Consider the following 15581-nt stretch of genomic DNA (forward strand, 5'->3'; position numbering starts at 1 on the left):
GACACTGCCATCCGGTGGATGTTCTTTGAACAACATCCATCAGGTCCAATGAGAGACTTTGCTTAAGAAGTTAAAGTTATGGAAGAGAACACTTAAATTCCCGCTTGCTGGTCCACATCTGATACTTGTTGGTGTTTGTTTACCAGCCTGTCCACGTCAGGGTCTAGTTTCTGAGCAGCCGGTTTTCATTCACAGGTCTATCGCAGTTTGGTTCATCACTGAGATGTATCCTTCAACGGTGCGCTACACAGTCTGCAGTCTGATCAGCTCCTTTTGGAGTTCTAAATGTTTTTTCCAGCTTGAGTGAACACACTCAAACGACTCTAAACTCGCGTTTGAGCACTGACGCGTTATTACAATCCAACTCTGTCACCGGTTTTCCTTCATGCGCCATGAATCCGGGTAATATCCATGCGTAATTCGAAGTAGAGCACTACTTCTCCGCTCAACCAGCGGACCTCTGTGTGATGACATCATGTGTCCAGATAAGAATCAAATGTTCAGTTCTAATATTTTATCCGTCTGATGAGAGCTGGTGTTTAATGCGTCAGCGTCACAGTAATAAACAATGTCCCTCTCAAACTTTCTAGTGTTAAGGAAATCATTGAAGTCCTGGATGACCTGAAAAGTAAACCATATTTTTAATACATTTAGTTATATTAGACTTTGAAGGAAGCTGGTAAGAAGTGTGCACAGCATTGAACTCCATCAGGATGACAGCGCGCACTGCAGCTGTGTGCCAGATGTTCGGTCCCTCTGATACAAACTCGGCAACTTGTGATCAATTAAGACAAAATCAAACATCTAATCCATCTCTCTTGAAATACTCTGCATCCCTGAAACCTTTCTGTTTTTGTTCAGCATGTTCACACAGAGATAATTCATGCAGCATTGCAGCGTTGGTGCGCAACTCGCCTTTTTCACTCCACAACGAGAAGATAGTTCAAAGTGCCAAGTTTAATGTATTAATTGTATTATCATATTAACGTCTTCATTTGCTTTTTATACAAAGTTAAATGCCGAATATTAGTGGATGAAGTCATTCAAAGGCTGATGTGGATCAAACCGCCAAAGCACTAAAGAACAGAACAGGATTGAGTAAAAAATAAATATGATACATAAACAGAAAACAACCGTGGGGGTGTACCATGAAGATAAGTTAGAGAGTCTGTTGAGATTAAGTCTGAGTTTTCTGCCATGAAGCTGGTTCTCCTTTAACCTATACCTAGATCACCATGGTAATTGATGTTAAACTCATACATGCAAACTAATTAGGGCCCGAAGCACTGACAAGTGCGTAGGACCCTCTTGGAATGCAAATGATTATTATTTTTATCGTTCCGCCACTTTAAACGCGATTTTGAGGGCCTGAACATGCCCAAAAACTCAGCAAAATTTGCACGGTCATCGGTCCGGGGAAAAAGTTTTTATGAACGAAGTTTGCAAATTAGCTCGACGGCGCCCCCTTTTGATTTGTACGAATAGGTTTTTTTGCCTACATACATGAATCTTTTTTACATGTTAGAGCAGGCCGAGACCTACAAAAAAGTCAGTGTAAGTCATTGTCTAATTTCAACAGGAAGTCCGCTATGATTTTTTGAATGTCTAAAAAGTCTGTATTTTCACCGTTTACAGGGTACCTGTTTGAAAGCATCCGCCCGAGAGCGTTTATCTGATCAATTCAAGTTTGGTGTCAAATGAAAGTAGACAAGTTGAAGAATAAAAGTTGTGCTCAAATCACAAGGTTTCAAAATAAGGCGTGGCAGTGGCGTGATGTCAAAGTTTGATGTCGTTTTTTGCATCGCGCCAAAAACAGTAAATGCTTATAAATCTACTATGCAACTTGCCAAAAAAGTAAATGTTTATATCTCAGCTATGCAGTGTTCAATCTTTTTACAATTTCTCATGCATGATACGGGACCCGCCCTGAACACATCCATGTTTGAAATTTTAAAATAAGTCACAGCGCCACCTGTTGACAATAGGAAGTTACTTCTACTCAATTAGCATTAGCCATTGCTACACGGTAGCTCATTTCCCGCTCAGAATTGGTGGGGACCATTCAAACACCCTGGCCATACAACACTTTCAAGCTCAAACACCTACGTCCAACGTTCTCGCCATATGCATACATCATTCGCCGTCAAACAGGAAGTGGTTATAACTCTCATAAACTTTGTCTTATCTGCCTCAAATTACACAGGTATACTCAGGGTTGGCCTCTTAACACACTGACATAACAATAGTCAACTTTAACCATAGCGCCTCCTACTGCAAGGAATAAGTACTACACAATGCTCAATTTGCTCCAAATTTAATAGCTATCATGACAGTGCCAGCCTGAACTGTTCTACGTCAAAATTTTCTGTGATCTTAATTACGCTGCCTATTTCAGCACACCATAGTACGACTTTTACACAAATCGGACTGCACGGCCTGCTGCTTAGCCACGTTCCGCTGCTGCTGCACTCCCGCGGTCGCTACACACCCCAACATGCACAGGGGTGCGAGGGCCCTTCATCACCGCTTGCGGTTTTAATTAGGGCCCGAGCACGAACCATGCGAGGACCCTCTTGAAACCCTAAGAATTATTATTTTTCTTCTTCCTCCACTTTAAACGTGATTTTGAGGGCCTGAAGGTGCGCGAAAACTCACTAAACTTTCCACGGTCATCAGGTCTCACGAAAAATTTGATATTTTGGTGGTTTCGTAAAAGAATTTTGCTAAATGGCTCAGTGGTGCCCCCTTGAAATTTTCAAAATGGCCTCCCCATAGAGGGTTTTTTCACGTACACTCACGAAAATTGGTACGCATATTAAGCTTGTCGGGACGGACTAAAAATCCTCTTGCGGCATTTCAAAAAACCCAACAGGAAGTCCACGAATTCAAGTTGAATTTCACAAAAATGGCCCAAAATCGCTCAAAATCGCAGATTTCAGCCTTCCGATTTGAAGGATCTTGCCCGAGGGCGCTCATCCAATCGGCGCAAACTCTGTGTCAATACGTTCTAGACAGGCTCAGCATATCTCGTTGTGCTCTGCACGTTATTTCGTCAAAGGGCGTGGCCGTGGTGTGCGTTAGAACTTTTTTGTGCGTTTTGGCAACTTGCCAAAAAAGTAAATGCTTATATCTCAGCTATGCAGTGTTCAATCATATTACAATTTCTCATGCATGATACGAGACCCGTCCTGAACACATCCATGTTTTAAATTTTTGGATACGTCATAGCGCCACCTGTTGACAACAGGAAGTTACTGCTTCTCAATTAGCACTAGCCCTTGCTACACGGTAGCTCATTTCCCCCTAAAAATTGGTGTGGACCATGCTAACACCTTGGCTATACAACCCTTTCAAGCTCAAACGCCTACGTCCAATGCTTTCGCCGTACGGATGCGTTGTTCGCCATCAAACAGGAAGTAGTATTTTCATGGGCTTAACATAGTCGTACAGACCCGAAACTTCATACATATAATCCTGGTACTGGTCAAACATCTTATATCGTTTAAGTAAATGGGCGTGGCTTAATGGCTCAGTGGCGCCCCCTTCAAATTTTCAAAATGGCCTCCCCATATAGGGTTTTTTGAAGCACATTCATGAACATTGCTACGCATATTAAGCTTGTCAGGACGGACGTAAAATCCTCTTGCAGCGTTTCAAAAAACCCAACAGGAAGTCCACAAATTAAAGTTGAATTTCAAAATAATCGCTGATTTCAGCCTTCTATTTGAAGGATCTTGGCCGAGGGCGCTCATCCGATCGGAGCAAACTCAGTGTCAGTGTGTTTTAGACACGTTCAACATATCCTGTTGTGCTCTGCACGTTATTTCGTCAAAAGGCATGGCTGTGGCGTGCGTGCAAAGTTTGATATGCATTTTGGCAACTTGCCAAAAAAGTAAATGCTTATATCTCTGCCATGCACGGTTCAATCAAATCCAAATTTGTTATACATGATACAGAGCCTGCCCTGAACACAACCATGTTTGAAACTTTTGGATAAGTCACAGTGCCACCTGTTGACAACGGGAAGTTACTTCTACTCAATTAGCATTAGCCATTGCTACACGGTAGCTCAATTCCCCCTCAAAATTGGTGTGGACCATGCTAACACCTTGGCCATACAAGACTTTCAAGCTCAAACGCCTACGTCCAACGCTGTCGCCATACGGACGCGCTGTCGCCATCAAACAGGAACTAGTTTTTTCACGGGCTTAACATAGTCATACAGTCCCGAAACTTCATACATATGATCCTGATGGTAAAGTCAAACATTTGATACCATTTAAATGAGTGAGCGTGGCTTAATGGCTCAGTGGTGCCCCCTACAATATTTCAAACATTCAGACCCCGCAGCATGTTGAACCTACTGTTCTGAATTTTACTATGCGTATCCATCTTGACAACACCTACAATAAACCCTCTTGCACCCATGCTCAAAATCCAACAGGAAGTCCACAAATCACATCGCCATAAACAGGAAGTGGCTGTAACGCTTGTTAGCTAACTGCTAACTAGCTAAACTCATAAAACCGTTATGTTAATAATAATAATAATAATAATAAATTAGATTTATATAGCGCTTTTCTAAATACTCAAAGACACTTTGACAGGAAACAACAACAAAAAACAAAGCAAAAACTAAGAGACTAATGTTACATTAGTCAACCAAGCAATTTCACGGAATATATATACCTGGAAATATTTAAAACTTCAATTCTAAAATCACAAATGTTATTGATTCCATTGCTCCCACGAAGGTGAAGGTTGTCTCTGGTAAGAAAAAATGGAGAAATTCAACACTGGTAAGAAATGGAAAAAGAGATTGTCGAAAAGCTGAACGCAGGTGGCGTAAAACTAATCTCCAGATTCATTATGACATCTACAAAGAGAGACTTCACACTTATAATTCACAACTGACGAATGCAAGGCAATCTTTCTTCTCTGACATCATCACCAGAAACAATAATAATGCTTGTGCCCTGTTTGCTACTGTCGACAGGCTAACAAACCCTCCTGTGTCAATAGCATCTGAATTTCATTCTACCAGGGCCTGTAATACATTTTCCACCTTCTTTACTGAAAAAATCCAGAAAATTAGACAAACTCTCAGTAACTCATCATCAGGATCAGGCTATGTGCTGTGTCCATTTAAAACCAACTTAAGCACCATGACACAATTTAATCAAATCAACCTTCAAAACCTGGAGGACATTATACAACAATTAAATTCCTCCTCCTGCTGTCTTGATATTCTGCAAACAGGTTTTTTTTTTAAAGTTTCCCAAGTCATGGCTCCAGATCTGTTACAAATTGTAAACCTGTCTCTTCTCTCAGGTGTCTTCCCACAGGCCCTCAAAACAGCAGTCATCAAGCCACTATTAAAAAAGAACAATCTAGACAAGTCAATAATGAACAATTACAGGCCTATATCAAATCTTCCTTTTTTAAGTAAAATAATCGGAAAAGCTGTTTTTCAACAGTTAAATAACTTCTTGACATTGAACGACTGTTTTGATGTCTTCCAGTCAGGTTTTAGACAAAATCACAGCACTGAGACAGCTCTGGTTAAAGAGTTTAATGACATCCGTTTAAACACAGACAGTGGCAGAACCTCAGTCTTAGTTTTACTTGATCTCAGTGCTGCGTTCGACACAGTTGACCACAATATATTACTCGACCGACTGGAAAACTTGGTGGGAGTTTCTGGCACAGTACTAAACTGGTTTGACTCTTACTTAAAGGACAGGGACTTCTTTGTGTCTATAGGTAACTTCAAATCTGAGCAAACAAAAATTACTTGGAGTTCCCCAAGGTTCCATCCTGGGGCCTCTTCTGTTTAACCTCTACATGCTCCCACTAGCTCAGATTATAAAAACAATAAAATAAGTTATCATAACTATGCAGACGACACACAAATATATATTACAATGTCGCCAGGCAACCATGGTCCCATAAAAGCACTGGGTAAATGCATAGAGCAAATCCATGAGTGGATGTGCAAAAATTTTCTCCAGCTAAACAAAGACAAAACTGAGGTTGTTGTTTTTGGAGCAAAGGAGGAGCGACTAAGAGTCAGCAATCAGCTTCAGTCAGTAAGACTTAAAACCACAGACCAGGCAAGAAATCTGGGCGTAGTGATGGACTCAGACCTCAATTTTAAAAGCCACATTAAGACAATTACAAAGTCAGCCTACTATCACCTGAAGAATTAGAGGACTTATGTCCCAGCAGGACCTGGAAAAACTTGTCCATGCTTTTATCTTCAGTCGTCTTGATTACTGCAACAGTGTCTTTACAGGTCTGCCTAAAACATCAGTCAGACAACTGCAGCTGATCCAGAACGCTGCTGCTAGAGTCCTCACCAAAACCAAGAAAATGGATCATGTCAGTCCAGTTCTGAGGTATTTACACTGGCTCCCAGTCTGTCAGAGAATAGACTTTAAAATCCTGTTGCTGGTTTATAAAGCGCTTAAAGGTTTAGGGCCAAAATACATTAGACAATACAACACACCCCGACATGCACAGGGGTGCGAGGGCCCTTCATCACTGCTTGCGGTTTTAATTTATATTTTTACTTTTCTTTATCTTTTTTTCTGTTTTCCTGATGCAGCTCATATAATTTGAATATTGTAAAAAGTTATTTTTTTCCCAAAAAATGAGACTTTTGTTTCTAGATTCAAAACTGTGTCCACTACAAGAACTGAGCCTGTCCTTGTTTGTAATGTCTGTACTGATGACGCCATCTAGGGGAAGCTCCTGGTATAGTTATACCCAGATGAAAAACTTTATCAGAGCTGTGGGCAATAAAGATCCTCAGCTAATGTAATATGTTTACAGAAACTTTATGAGTCATAAGGTAACAGAAATAAAGCCACAGGAGTAATCCACGCAGTGCTGCACATACTGTAACTGTCTGTTTACATCACGTCTAAAAACATTCATTTAATGATGGATATTATCTGAACTCCCTCCATTCTCTATCCTCTTTTACCTTTTTGTTACTATATTATATAACATTTATTATATTAACATAAGCAGCTGTAATGATGATGAAATGGGGAGGACTGATAATGTTAATTATGGCAGTTGTTAAGCATCTCTAAGATTCACATCAACATTTATATTAATGGTAATAGAACCCTCATATTAATAGTTGAAGTCAGGAGGGGGGGTCCACACTGCAAGGCCATCTACACCAACGAACCAGAGGAACCTACACAAGCTGATTACACACACTCATTACCACGATGTTTAACTTTGTTCAATACAGATCCCAGAGCTCTACCAGCTGACTGAGTTAAAACACTCACAGCTTCTTTTAATTGTCATGTTTGCGTTTAATGTCAAGATATTATATTGATCAGTGATAGCACCACTGTTGAACCTAAAAACAACCGTAGCCTACTTACATGATTTGAGTGCCGCTGTGATAGGTTATTAACATTAGTGAGTGTGTTACAGGTGCTCAGCCTGCAGGGGGCGGTGCTGCAGTGTTCACAGTGAGCTGATCTGCAGACATATTAAGCCCTCACATCGAGGAGTGATAATCACACTGAATGTGCTGTACAGTAGGCTCTACCAGTCTGTGACTTTAAAAACATCAGCAGAGATCACTGTAATAAAATCGACCATGACTTTAATAGCCTAATCAATTAATCGGTCTGTAGAGGATATTTTCATAAAATGGTTTGTCAGGCATTACGTAATAAAAACAAGTTGTTTGTAAAGGTGTTTTGTTCTGCTTAATTGATGACGTGTCAAATAAACTGTTTGTGAATGTTTTCAAAGACTTTTTGTGTTTACACAGACAGTTGATTACTTCACATTCAATATTTCATTCATAAAGGAGGCAGTCTGTGCAGGTGTTGTCTGTTCTAAAAAATACCACCTGACGTGACGTCACACAGACAGCGCGCGTGTTGCTCTACTTTCAGCAGCGTAGTGAGCGAGAGAGAGAGAGAGAGAGAGAGAGAGCAGTGTAAATCTCTCCCTCACCGTGCCTCCTCTTCATTCATGTTTTCTTTGTCCTCCTGTAGCTCTTCCTCTTCATTCTCCTCCTCCGCCATGCTCTCTCACCGGTACTCACCGAGCAGCTCCGCCGCCGTGCAGAGTGAGACCTCCGGCTCCTCTGTTCCTCCGGCTGCGGTTTACGGTGAGTAACCCCGGGACTGAACCCCGAGCCCCACCGGACACTACACACACACACACACACACACACACACACACACACACACACACACACACACACACACACACACACACACACACACACACACACACACCGCCTCTGTATAAACTTTGTTCCCAGCTGTTTGATGTCTGTATAATGACCACATCATGACGTTTACTGCATCATTAATTCGGCTTTATGCAATTGATAGTATCATGCGCATGAGCTCATTATTATTATTGATTGACCAATCAGAAACGTCAGACTGTTATAGTGTATGATAGTAATTACCTGTCGGGGAGACCCGGGCTGCTTGGCACTTCCTGTGTTCTTTTGTACATTTTTTTTTCTACAAATCTGTTAAAATTTTAAAAATTTCCTAGAAAGCACAACAAGTCTGAGACAGAATCAGGTGTGTCCTCACTCTGACACTGCAGCCTGAGGACAGGATGGCTGTAAACACTTTAGGTCAAACTAAACCATGTAGAGCTGATTTTTCCTTCAATGACAAATCATTTAGTGTTTGTGAGAGATACAATATATGATAATAAATAGTGATTTTAGTCATTTAGCAAACTGATATTTACAAAGTGACCGACAAAGCAAAGGCAGGAAAATAACATAATCCACATCAACAGTCATTACAAACAGAGCATCATCCACAAAACGTGAACGATAGAGCACAGACAAAATGCAAAAGATCAACAAGAGTAAAAAGGACTAACAAAGAAACAAAAGGCATGTGTGCAAAGGCAGTTGAAGTGTTAAAGCAGTTAAATTTAAGACACAAATGAATAAAGATGATGGAAGGATGACACCAGTTTTTATGTAACTGCAGTTTCAAAGCTCCTCCAGTGTTTATGCTGTTTTTAATATTGTGACGTCATCTTCTGAGCATCTTCAATTGCTTCATATTCATTTATGTTCAATAAAAGGCAATGGAAGTCAGAGCGAGATTATCATTGATAAATGTAATCAAACACATGTCATGGTAACAGGAACAGGATGTTTTTTTTTATCACATTTTACTCAGTAAACAAACAAAACACTGCAGCAGTTATCTGAACATTTTTAGTATTTTAGATATTCTCAATTTGATGTAAGTGTTGAGCGGTAAAATTGTGTGCATGTGTCGTCGTTTCTGATTGTTGTGATGTCGGTGTTATGTTTTGTTCGATTGTTACAGGGTGTAGTATTGTTACAAACATTTAGCTTGTCGCCCACAGAATCACTATTCACTTTGTGATGTAACTTTGACTCTCTTGTTTCTTGTTGTTGTGCCCCCTGTTTCATACAATGTGGAAACCATTACCTTTAAGGTTGTCAACATTTTCCTAAGTTTGATACTTTTGGATAGGCTACCATGTGTTTTAAAATGATGGTGTAATCTCTGTTATTTGAATGATTGATAATGTCAAAAAGTAACAAGGCTTTTAAAAAAACATCTGTTTCATGAGTCAGGTGTGGAGGAGAAGAAGGAATCCATCAAAAATGGCAAGAAAGCATTTTTGTGCAATTTAGACAGTGTGCAGGAGTTTGCCTGCAATTTTTGAAATTACCCAATTCTAGGTGTCAAGGATTTCTATTTTTTTGTTGCCATGGTAACCAAACAGGTACTGACAACGTTTGATATTTACTGGAATCGTACTGAAGTTTAAAGTTCTGGTTCTCCCCCTTATATGTAGCTGTGATTTTCATGATTGTTAGGTTACACTCTGATGTTAATAAGGAGAAGAAATATGTCAGAATGAGAGTTCAGACCGCGTCAGATCCAAGAGATGTGGACTGATCACCGATCAGCTTCATTCATGATGAAGATCAATAATTACACAATTTATCTGAAGTCGTAAAAACGTTTTTTTTTTTTTTTTTTACAAAGTTATTCCCTCTGAAGTGATAGGGTTGTCGTCACCAGAATATTTTGATACTGCCATTTTGACACCAGAACTTTGATATCCAATGACATCAATACCTGTTGTAATAGCATGGTACCAAACACTAGAAGTTCAGACACCCAATACTTGGTCTTTTTGCAGACATCCTCCTGCACGCTGTCTGAATTGTACAAAAACCTTTGGAAATGTTTCAAGACAGAAATGTTGTCAATGTTTTTATACAGTTAAGAGAGTGTGCTGCACTGTTTGATGGATTCATTCCTCTCCTACCTGTCTCAGGGAAAAAATGTTTTCTTTATGGTACTTTTTGTCACTATAGATGATCAAAATAACAGAAATTTTATCGTTTTAAAAGATGTGGTTTCAGGGCGCTGGTGGCGCAGTGGTGAGTGCGCGCGCCCCTGATTTCCGGCTCTATCCACTGTCCTATCTCTCCATTAAAGGCACAAAATTTCCCAAAAATAAAAAAGTATAAACATTTTTTTAAATTGTACTCACACATGCATACATGGTTTAGTGTTTTCATGCATTCTCAGACCATCGATGAGTGAATAGTACTCTTGATAGTTCACCATAGTAACGAGGCAACCAATCAGACTCATGCTTGTATGTATTAAAACCATAGATTAAAACAGAAAAGTAAGCGTCATAAACACTCTGAGTCAACGTAAGCACAGCCTTTTACCATGCCACCATACCTGAATAGAAACTTATATGTGATACAAATAAAAATCTAATATTATAGATACCTGATATCACAGCAACAAAAATAGCTACCTGTAATTTCTTGTTTTTAATTACCAAAAATTGCAGACTAACTCCGTCTGAAACTTTGCCAATGTTGTTGTGCAATTTAGACAGAGCTCTCGCTCTATTGGTTAAAAATTTGACTTTAGATCTGAAGGTTTAAAAAAAAGTTTTGGTACTTTTTGATACTGTTGAGCATTGTATAACAGATATTGTATAGTTTTAAAAGACCTGACATCAAAAATAATCAAATTAATACAATTTTGACAGCCTTATGCCGAGCTCAGAGTACACAGTCTTGTTTTCGGTTTAAGATGGTCAGTATGTCAGATTAGGTGATCACAGAGCCAGAAATGTGTGCAGTCACATGACGATGGTAACCGACCAATCATAAGGACCGATGTGATGACGATTGTAGGACTGATGAATGAAACAGAATTTGTTTTAGCTAGGTTTTCCTAATAAACTGCCAGCTGATGTTAGGATGAAGGAACCATTAGATTGATGCTAAAGCTATCAGCAGTTACTCTCCAGGTTGCTGAAGCTCATCGGCTATTGCTCATCGGCTATTTCACATCAGCATTCTTCCTTTTTCACTCTGTCGTGGTCGTCCATCCACAAATCATACAGACAGGAATGTTGATGCCAGAGCTCGACAAACTTCATCACTCTTCTTTTTTGTGTGTTTGTGCTCCTGACTTCTGTGTGCAGAGAACTCTTATTGATCAACGTCACCGATGTAACAGAACAGATCCTAGAAGGCAGAAAATCAAACATGCTTGACTCTCGGTCGGCTGCTGGATCAGACTATAATCGAGCTCATATCGGTTGTCTGACCTCGGCCTTAGTGTCCAACATGAGCTACGCTACTTTTTTATTTCGCTGAAACAACAAAAGCAGATTTTGTTCAAGCATGCATTCGTTGTAATTAACTTTTGAAGAAATTATTGTTCGGTTTAGAGTGATGCCATTATTCCTGCTGTAGACGGAGACATGATGGAGCCTCCAGGTGTAAACGTTGTACCTGAATAAAGGTGTAGATTATACTGTAAGTGTAAACTGTGAAGACAACAGTGTGACTGAAGGTGCTGTTCTTTGTGAGCACACTGAGGATATTCTCGTCTCAGCAGGATTAAGATTAAAGAGTATTACTGCTCACTAATGCCGTCAGCTGACCTCGTGGCACACACACACGCACACACACACACGCACACACACACACACACACACACACACACACACACACACACACACACACACTGTCCTTTTAGAGACAGTAGACTAATTGTTTTGATCAACACCTTTTTAAAGAGTGGAGAGTATTTACTGAATTTAACCAAAGCATAGGGAGTGAATTTAAAAGTTTTCTTTAATGTGTAATTATTTTTAGACTTTTTAATCTGGTCCTTATTTCTTACTTGTTTTTTGTTCAATTAAAAGTATTTATAACCGTTTTGAATTGGTGCTGTGGATAGTTTCAGCCTGCAGCAGTGAATCAGGCTGTAATAGCTTCAGTTCTCAGCGAGGATGAAGTCTATTCGTTCTTTTCACGACGTCACACACTTATGGACCCGCCCACCTGGCAGGAAAGAAAGGCCTCCGTCTGCTTCACGCTATGGAGAAGTTATTGAACTCGGCTGCCACCTACGTGCTTTAACCAGGTTTATTTTTGAAACCAAAGACAGTTGTTATTCAGTGTGATGCACAGACGATTGACAGACGATGGAGACGAGCCCGGGTTGTTCTAATACTGAATTTAATCTGAGAAAGAAAACTCAGAGAGGAGGAGATTGTTGATTAATGCTGTTTGACGCTCCGCTGTCTCTTTAAGGAACTTCTCCTCATCCTGCCATCAAATATTAACTTGATCAAAACATTTCTGCCTTTAACTACCATTACTGCCCCAGACATACAAAAACAAAAAGCTTTCTGAACTTTTCCATCCTGCAGCGGTGGAAGGAGAAGATTTCTCCACTTAAAATCATCACAGAAGTGAAGTTCTGGCGAGTTGTTTTTAGAGAATAGAGATAGTGTCCCATGTGCGAAACAAGGGGTCAAGTGCCTAAAATTTACAGTTTATCTTAGGGTGCACTCACACTAGGCAATCCATACTGTGCCCACACACGCCTCACCCTCAAAGTACAGACTTGTGTGAGTGCTCCGATGCTCAAGCACTGGTACCACATCCTGGACCCTGGCATGCTTCGGCACAAGCATTGGCAACAAAACGTGGACAGCCTTCCATGATTAATAAATCCTATGGTATTATGGCTGTATCTGGGGGGGGGGCAATCGTGACATACCACGAGGTGGATATCAATATGGACTTGTCATCTGACCCTTCTGAAAGTTTTAAAAGTGAAATGAGAAATTTGAAGCCACCGCGATGTCGTTCTTTTCCATCACTGTGACTACGGGGAGACACTGCGTTCAGGACGATGACTTAGCTACGGTGCGCCTTAACACTAGAACGACCAAGGCAGTCATTTTGACTGTTTTTTTATTTTGCAATGTAATAACTTACTTAAAATAAAACCTATGTAACTACAGGACCATGACTTTACCTAAATGTGTCTATATTGTATTCTAGCATTGTTATTTTATCAAAAACATAAAAGAGTTTTGAGTATTTCTACCTTGAAAGTCCATAGTGGTCATATTGACTGCATGCATTATAGTGTCAGTGTATCATTTCAGTATTCGCTACTTTTTCCCGCTCTTGAAGGTGCGCATCGCCGTTGCCTAGCAACTATTGTTTATAACACTCGAGCCAAGGAGGAAAGAAAGCTTACCCGCCTAAAACCATATAGAAAGAATAGAAGACATTCATTTGAATTAATCAACATTGAAAAGGCAGAATAGAGTAAATTCTGATTTAGAACAGAATAGAACTAAATGTCAAGAAGGAGGAGGATGACTGCCACAGAGGCTTTAGCCATGCTCCAGAGCCTTGATGAGGCAGAGTCTGATGGAGGCGCAGGTTCGGATACAGAAAGTGATGTCTCCTGGTCTCTTGAAACTTCATCTGACACTGGCTCTGAGATTGAATCTGAGAATGATACAGAGATCATTCCCATTCGCAAAAAACACCGGCTGCTGTTTCCGTGGTTGTCGATAAACTATTAAAATTTCAAATTCATTAGAATTTAATGTTTGTGTCCTGAAGTTTATTATACCTTTCACAACATTACAGATCCATTTGAAGGTTTCTTCACTTCCTTGGCCCTGGCACGGTTTTTGAAGAGGTGGGCTTGGGCACGTTGCAGTTGCTCATACACTAACAGAAGCACAGGAACCAAACGTGGACATGACGTATAATCGACTGCCGACCTCCATTATTGAGAAATCCAGGATTGAAAGAGAGTTGTATCTGAAGAAAATGACTTAAAATAAGCCACAAAGTCATTCAAGTTGCAGTCATGTTCCCATGTGTTGACCTCCACTGTTAGAATAGATTAGAGAAAATTCACTGTGCCGCTATCTTACAGTTTATGGCGGCTATTTGACAGCTACCAGACATTTTAAGGTGGAGTGTTTACTTTCATGTTGCTCACTGCATGAGTTGACTTTGTAAATCAATCAAGCCACCTTAAATATCAAAATTAACTACGCTCTCCCACCTGCTCAACCTCATTTACAGCAAGTGTGTCCCTGACATTTGCTGACCAAATATCTGCGTATCTGTGTCATCTTGTACAAAGCTGCATTTTGTATGACACATTTTTTTTTAAAGGTAGTCTTACGGGATGGATCAGATGTAAATTATGCAATTTCTTTTTACAAAACATTATATAAATAACACAAAATTATTGTAAATTAAATAACAGGTAACTTTACCGAACCTGTCATTAGACATTAGCTGTCGATTAATGTTCTATAATAATCATCTACTCTTAACACTTTGTGTAAGCAACATCATGATAACTTCAAATGAGACCGGCTGATGCTAATTGACTGCAATGAAACCATACATTGATTATTGTGACATTTATTGATATATAACGACAGTAACTCTCAAACAGAAGAATTCTCAGTCTTCTTTTTCAGGCTTGATGCAGCAGTAGAAAGCTTTTCCAAACCATCCGAACCACCTTTGAATTCCAGACTCTGGGATCTCATCCTGCACCACATCATTGGAGATTGTAAGAGCTGGTCTTCTGCTGGGCTGCTTATTTATCACCTCACCCCCCAGGACTGACACCATATATACTGGAGGTTCATCTGGTGGGGTTACATGCCGTGATTGAGTTTGTACCTCAGCAGACTCTGGTGGAGGCTCTTCTTGTGTAGTCTGGGTGACAGCAGAGGTTTTGTCAGCATCAGCATCGGTTACAATAGGTGGCAGGGCAGGCAAACTGGCGGCTTCTTGGATAGGCTGCTTTTTCCAAACCTGACCCCACAGCACTGAAACCTTGACTGGGGGTTCATCTGGTTGGGTATCAGGAGGAGGTAGTTGCGACCACATCCCAGCAGCACAGTGTGGTTCCTTGCCTAGTAAAGGATCTTGTAGTTTTGCCTCAGCAATTGTGCAGAGTTCATCAGTATCATCTCCAATAAGCGCTGGAGCTTGCACGACAGCAGGTTCTTGATCTTGGCTGGGCTGCTTATCATTAACCTCACACCCCAGGACTGAAATCATGACTGGAGGTTCAGCTGTCAGGGTATCAGGAGGTAGTGGCAACAGTGTCTCAGCAGAGTTTGATTCCTGGTCTAGTCGAGGCTCTTCTTCAAAGGCCTGACTGAAGGCAGAAGGTTCATCTGCTTTGGCTGAA

The 15581-nt window shown here is 40.4% G+C and overlaps 1 protein-coding gene across 1 annotated transcript in view; it reads left to right on the forward strand.

The window, feature by feature from the left end:
• Window positions 1-7954: 7954 nt before the first annotated feature.
• The window catches only part of LOC132978709 (choline transporter-like protein 5-A), a 37797-nt gene continuing 30170 nt past the window's right edge, over window positions 7955-15581 (forward strand). Inside the window, exon 1 of the mRNA XM_061043982.1 lies at window positions 7955-8149. Coding sequence (XP_060899965.1) covers window positions 8011-8149 — 139 coding nt within the window. The 5' untranslated portion in view covers window positions 7955-8010. The remainder of the gene's footprint in view (window positions 8150-15581) is intronic.

This window comes from Labrus mixtus, chromosome 8, assembly GCF_963584025.1.
Source record: "Labrus mixtus chromosome 8, fLabMix1.1, whole genome shotgun sequence".
Lineage (NCBI taxonomy): Eukaryota > Metazoa > Chordata > Actinopteri > Labriformes > Labridae > Labrus > Labrus mixtus.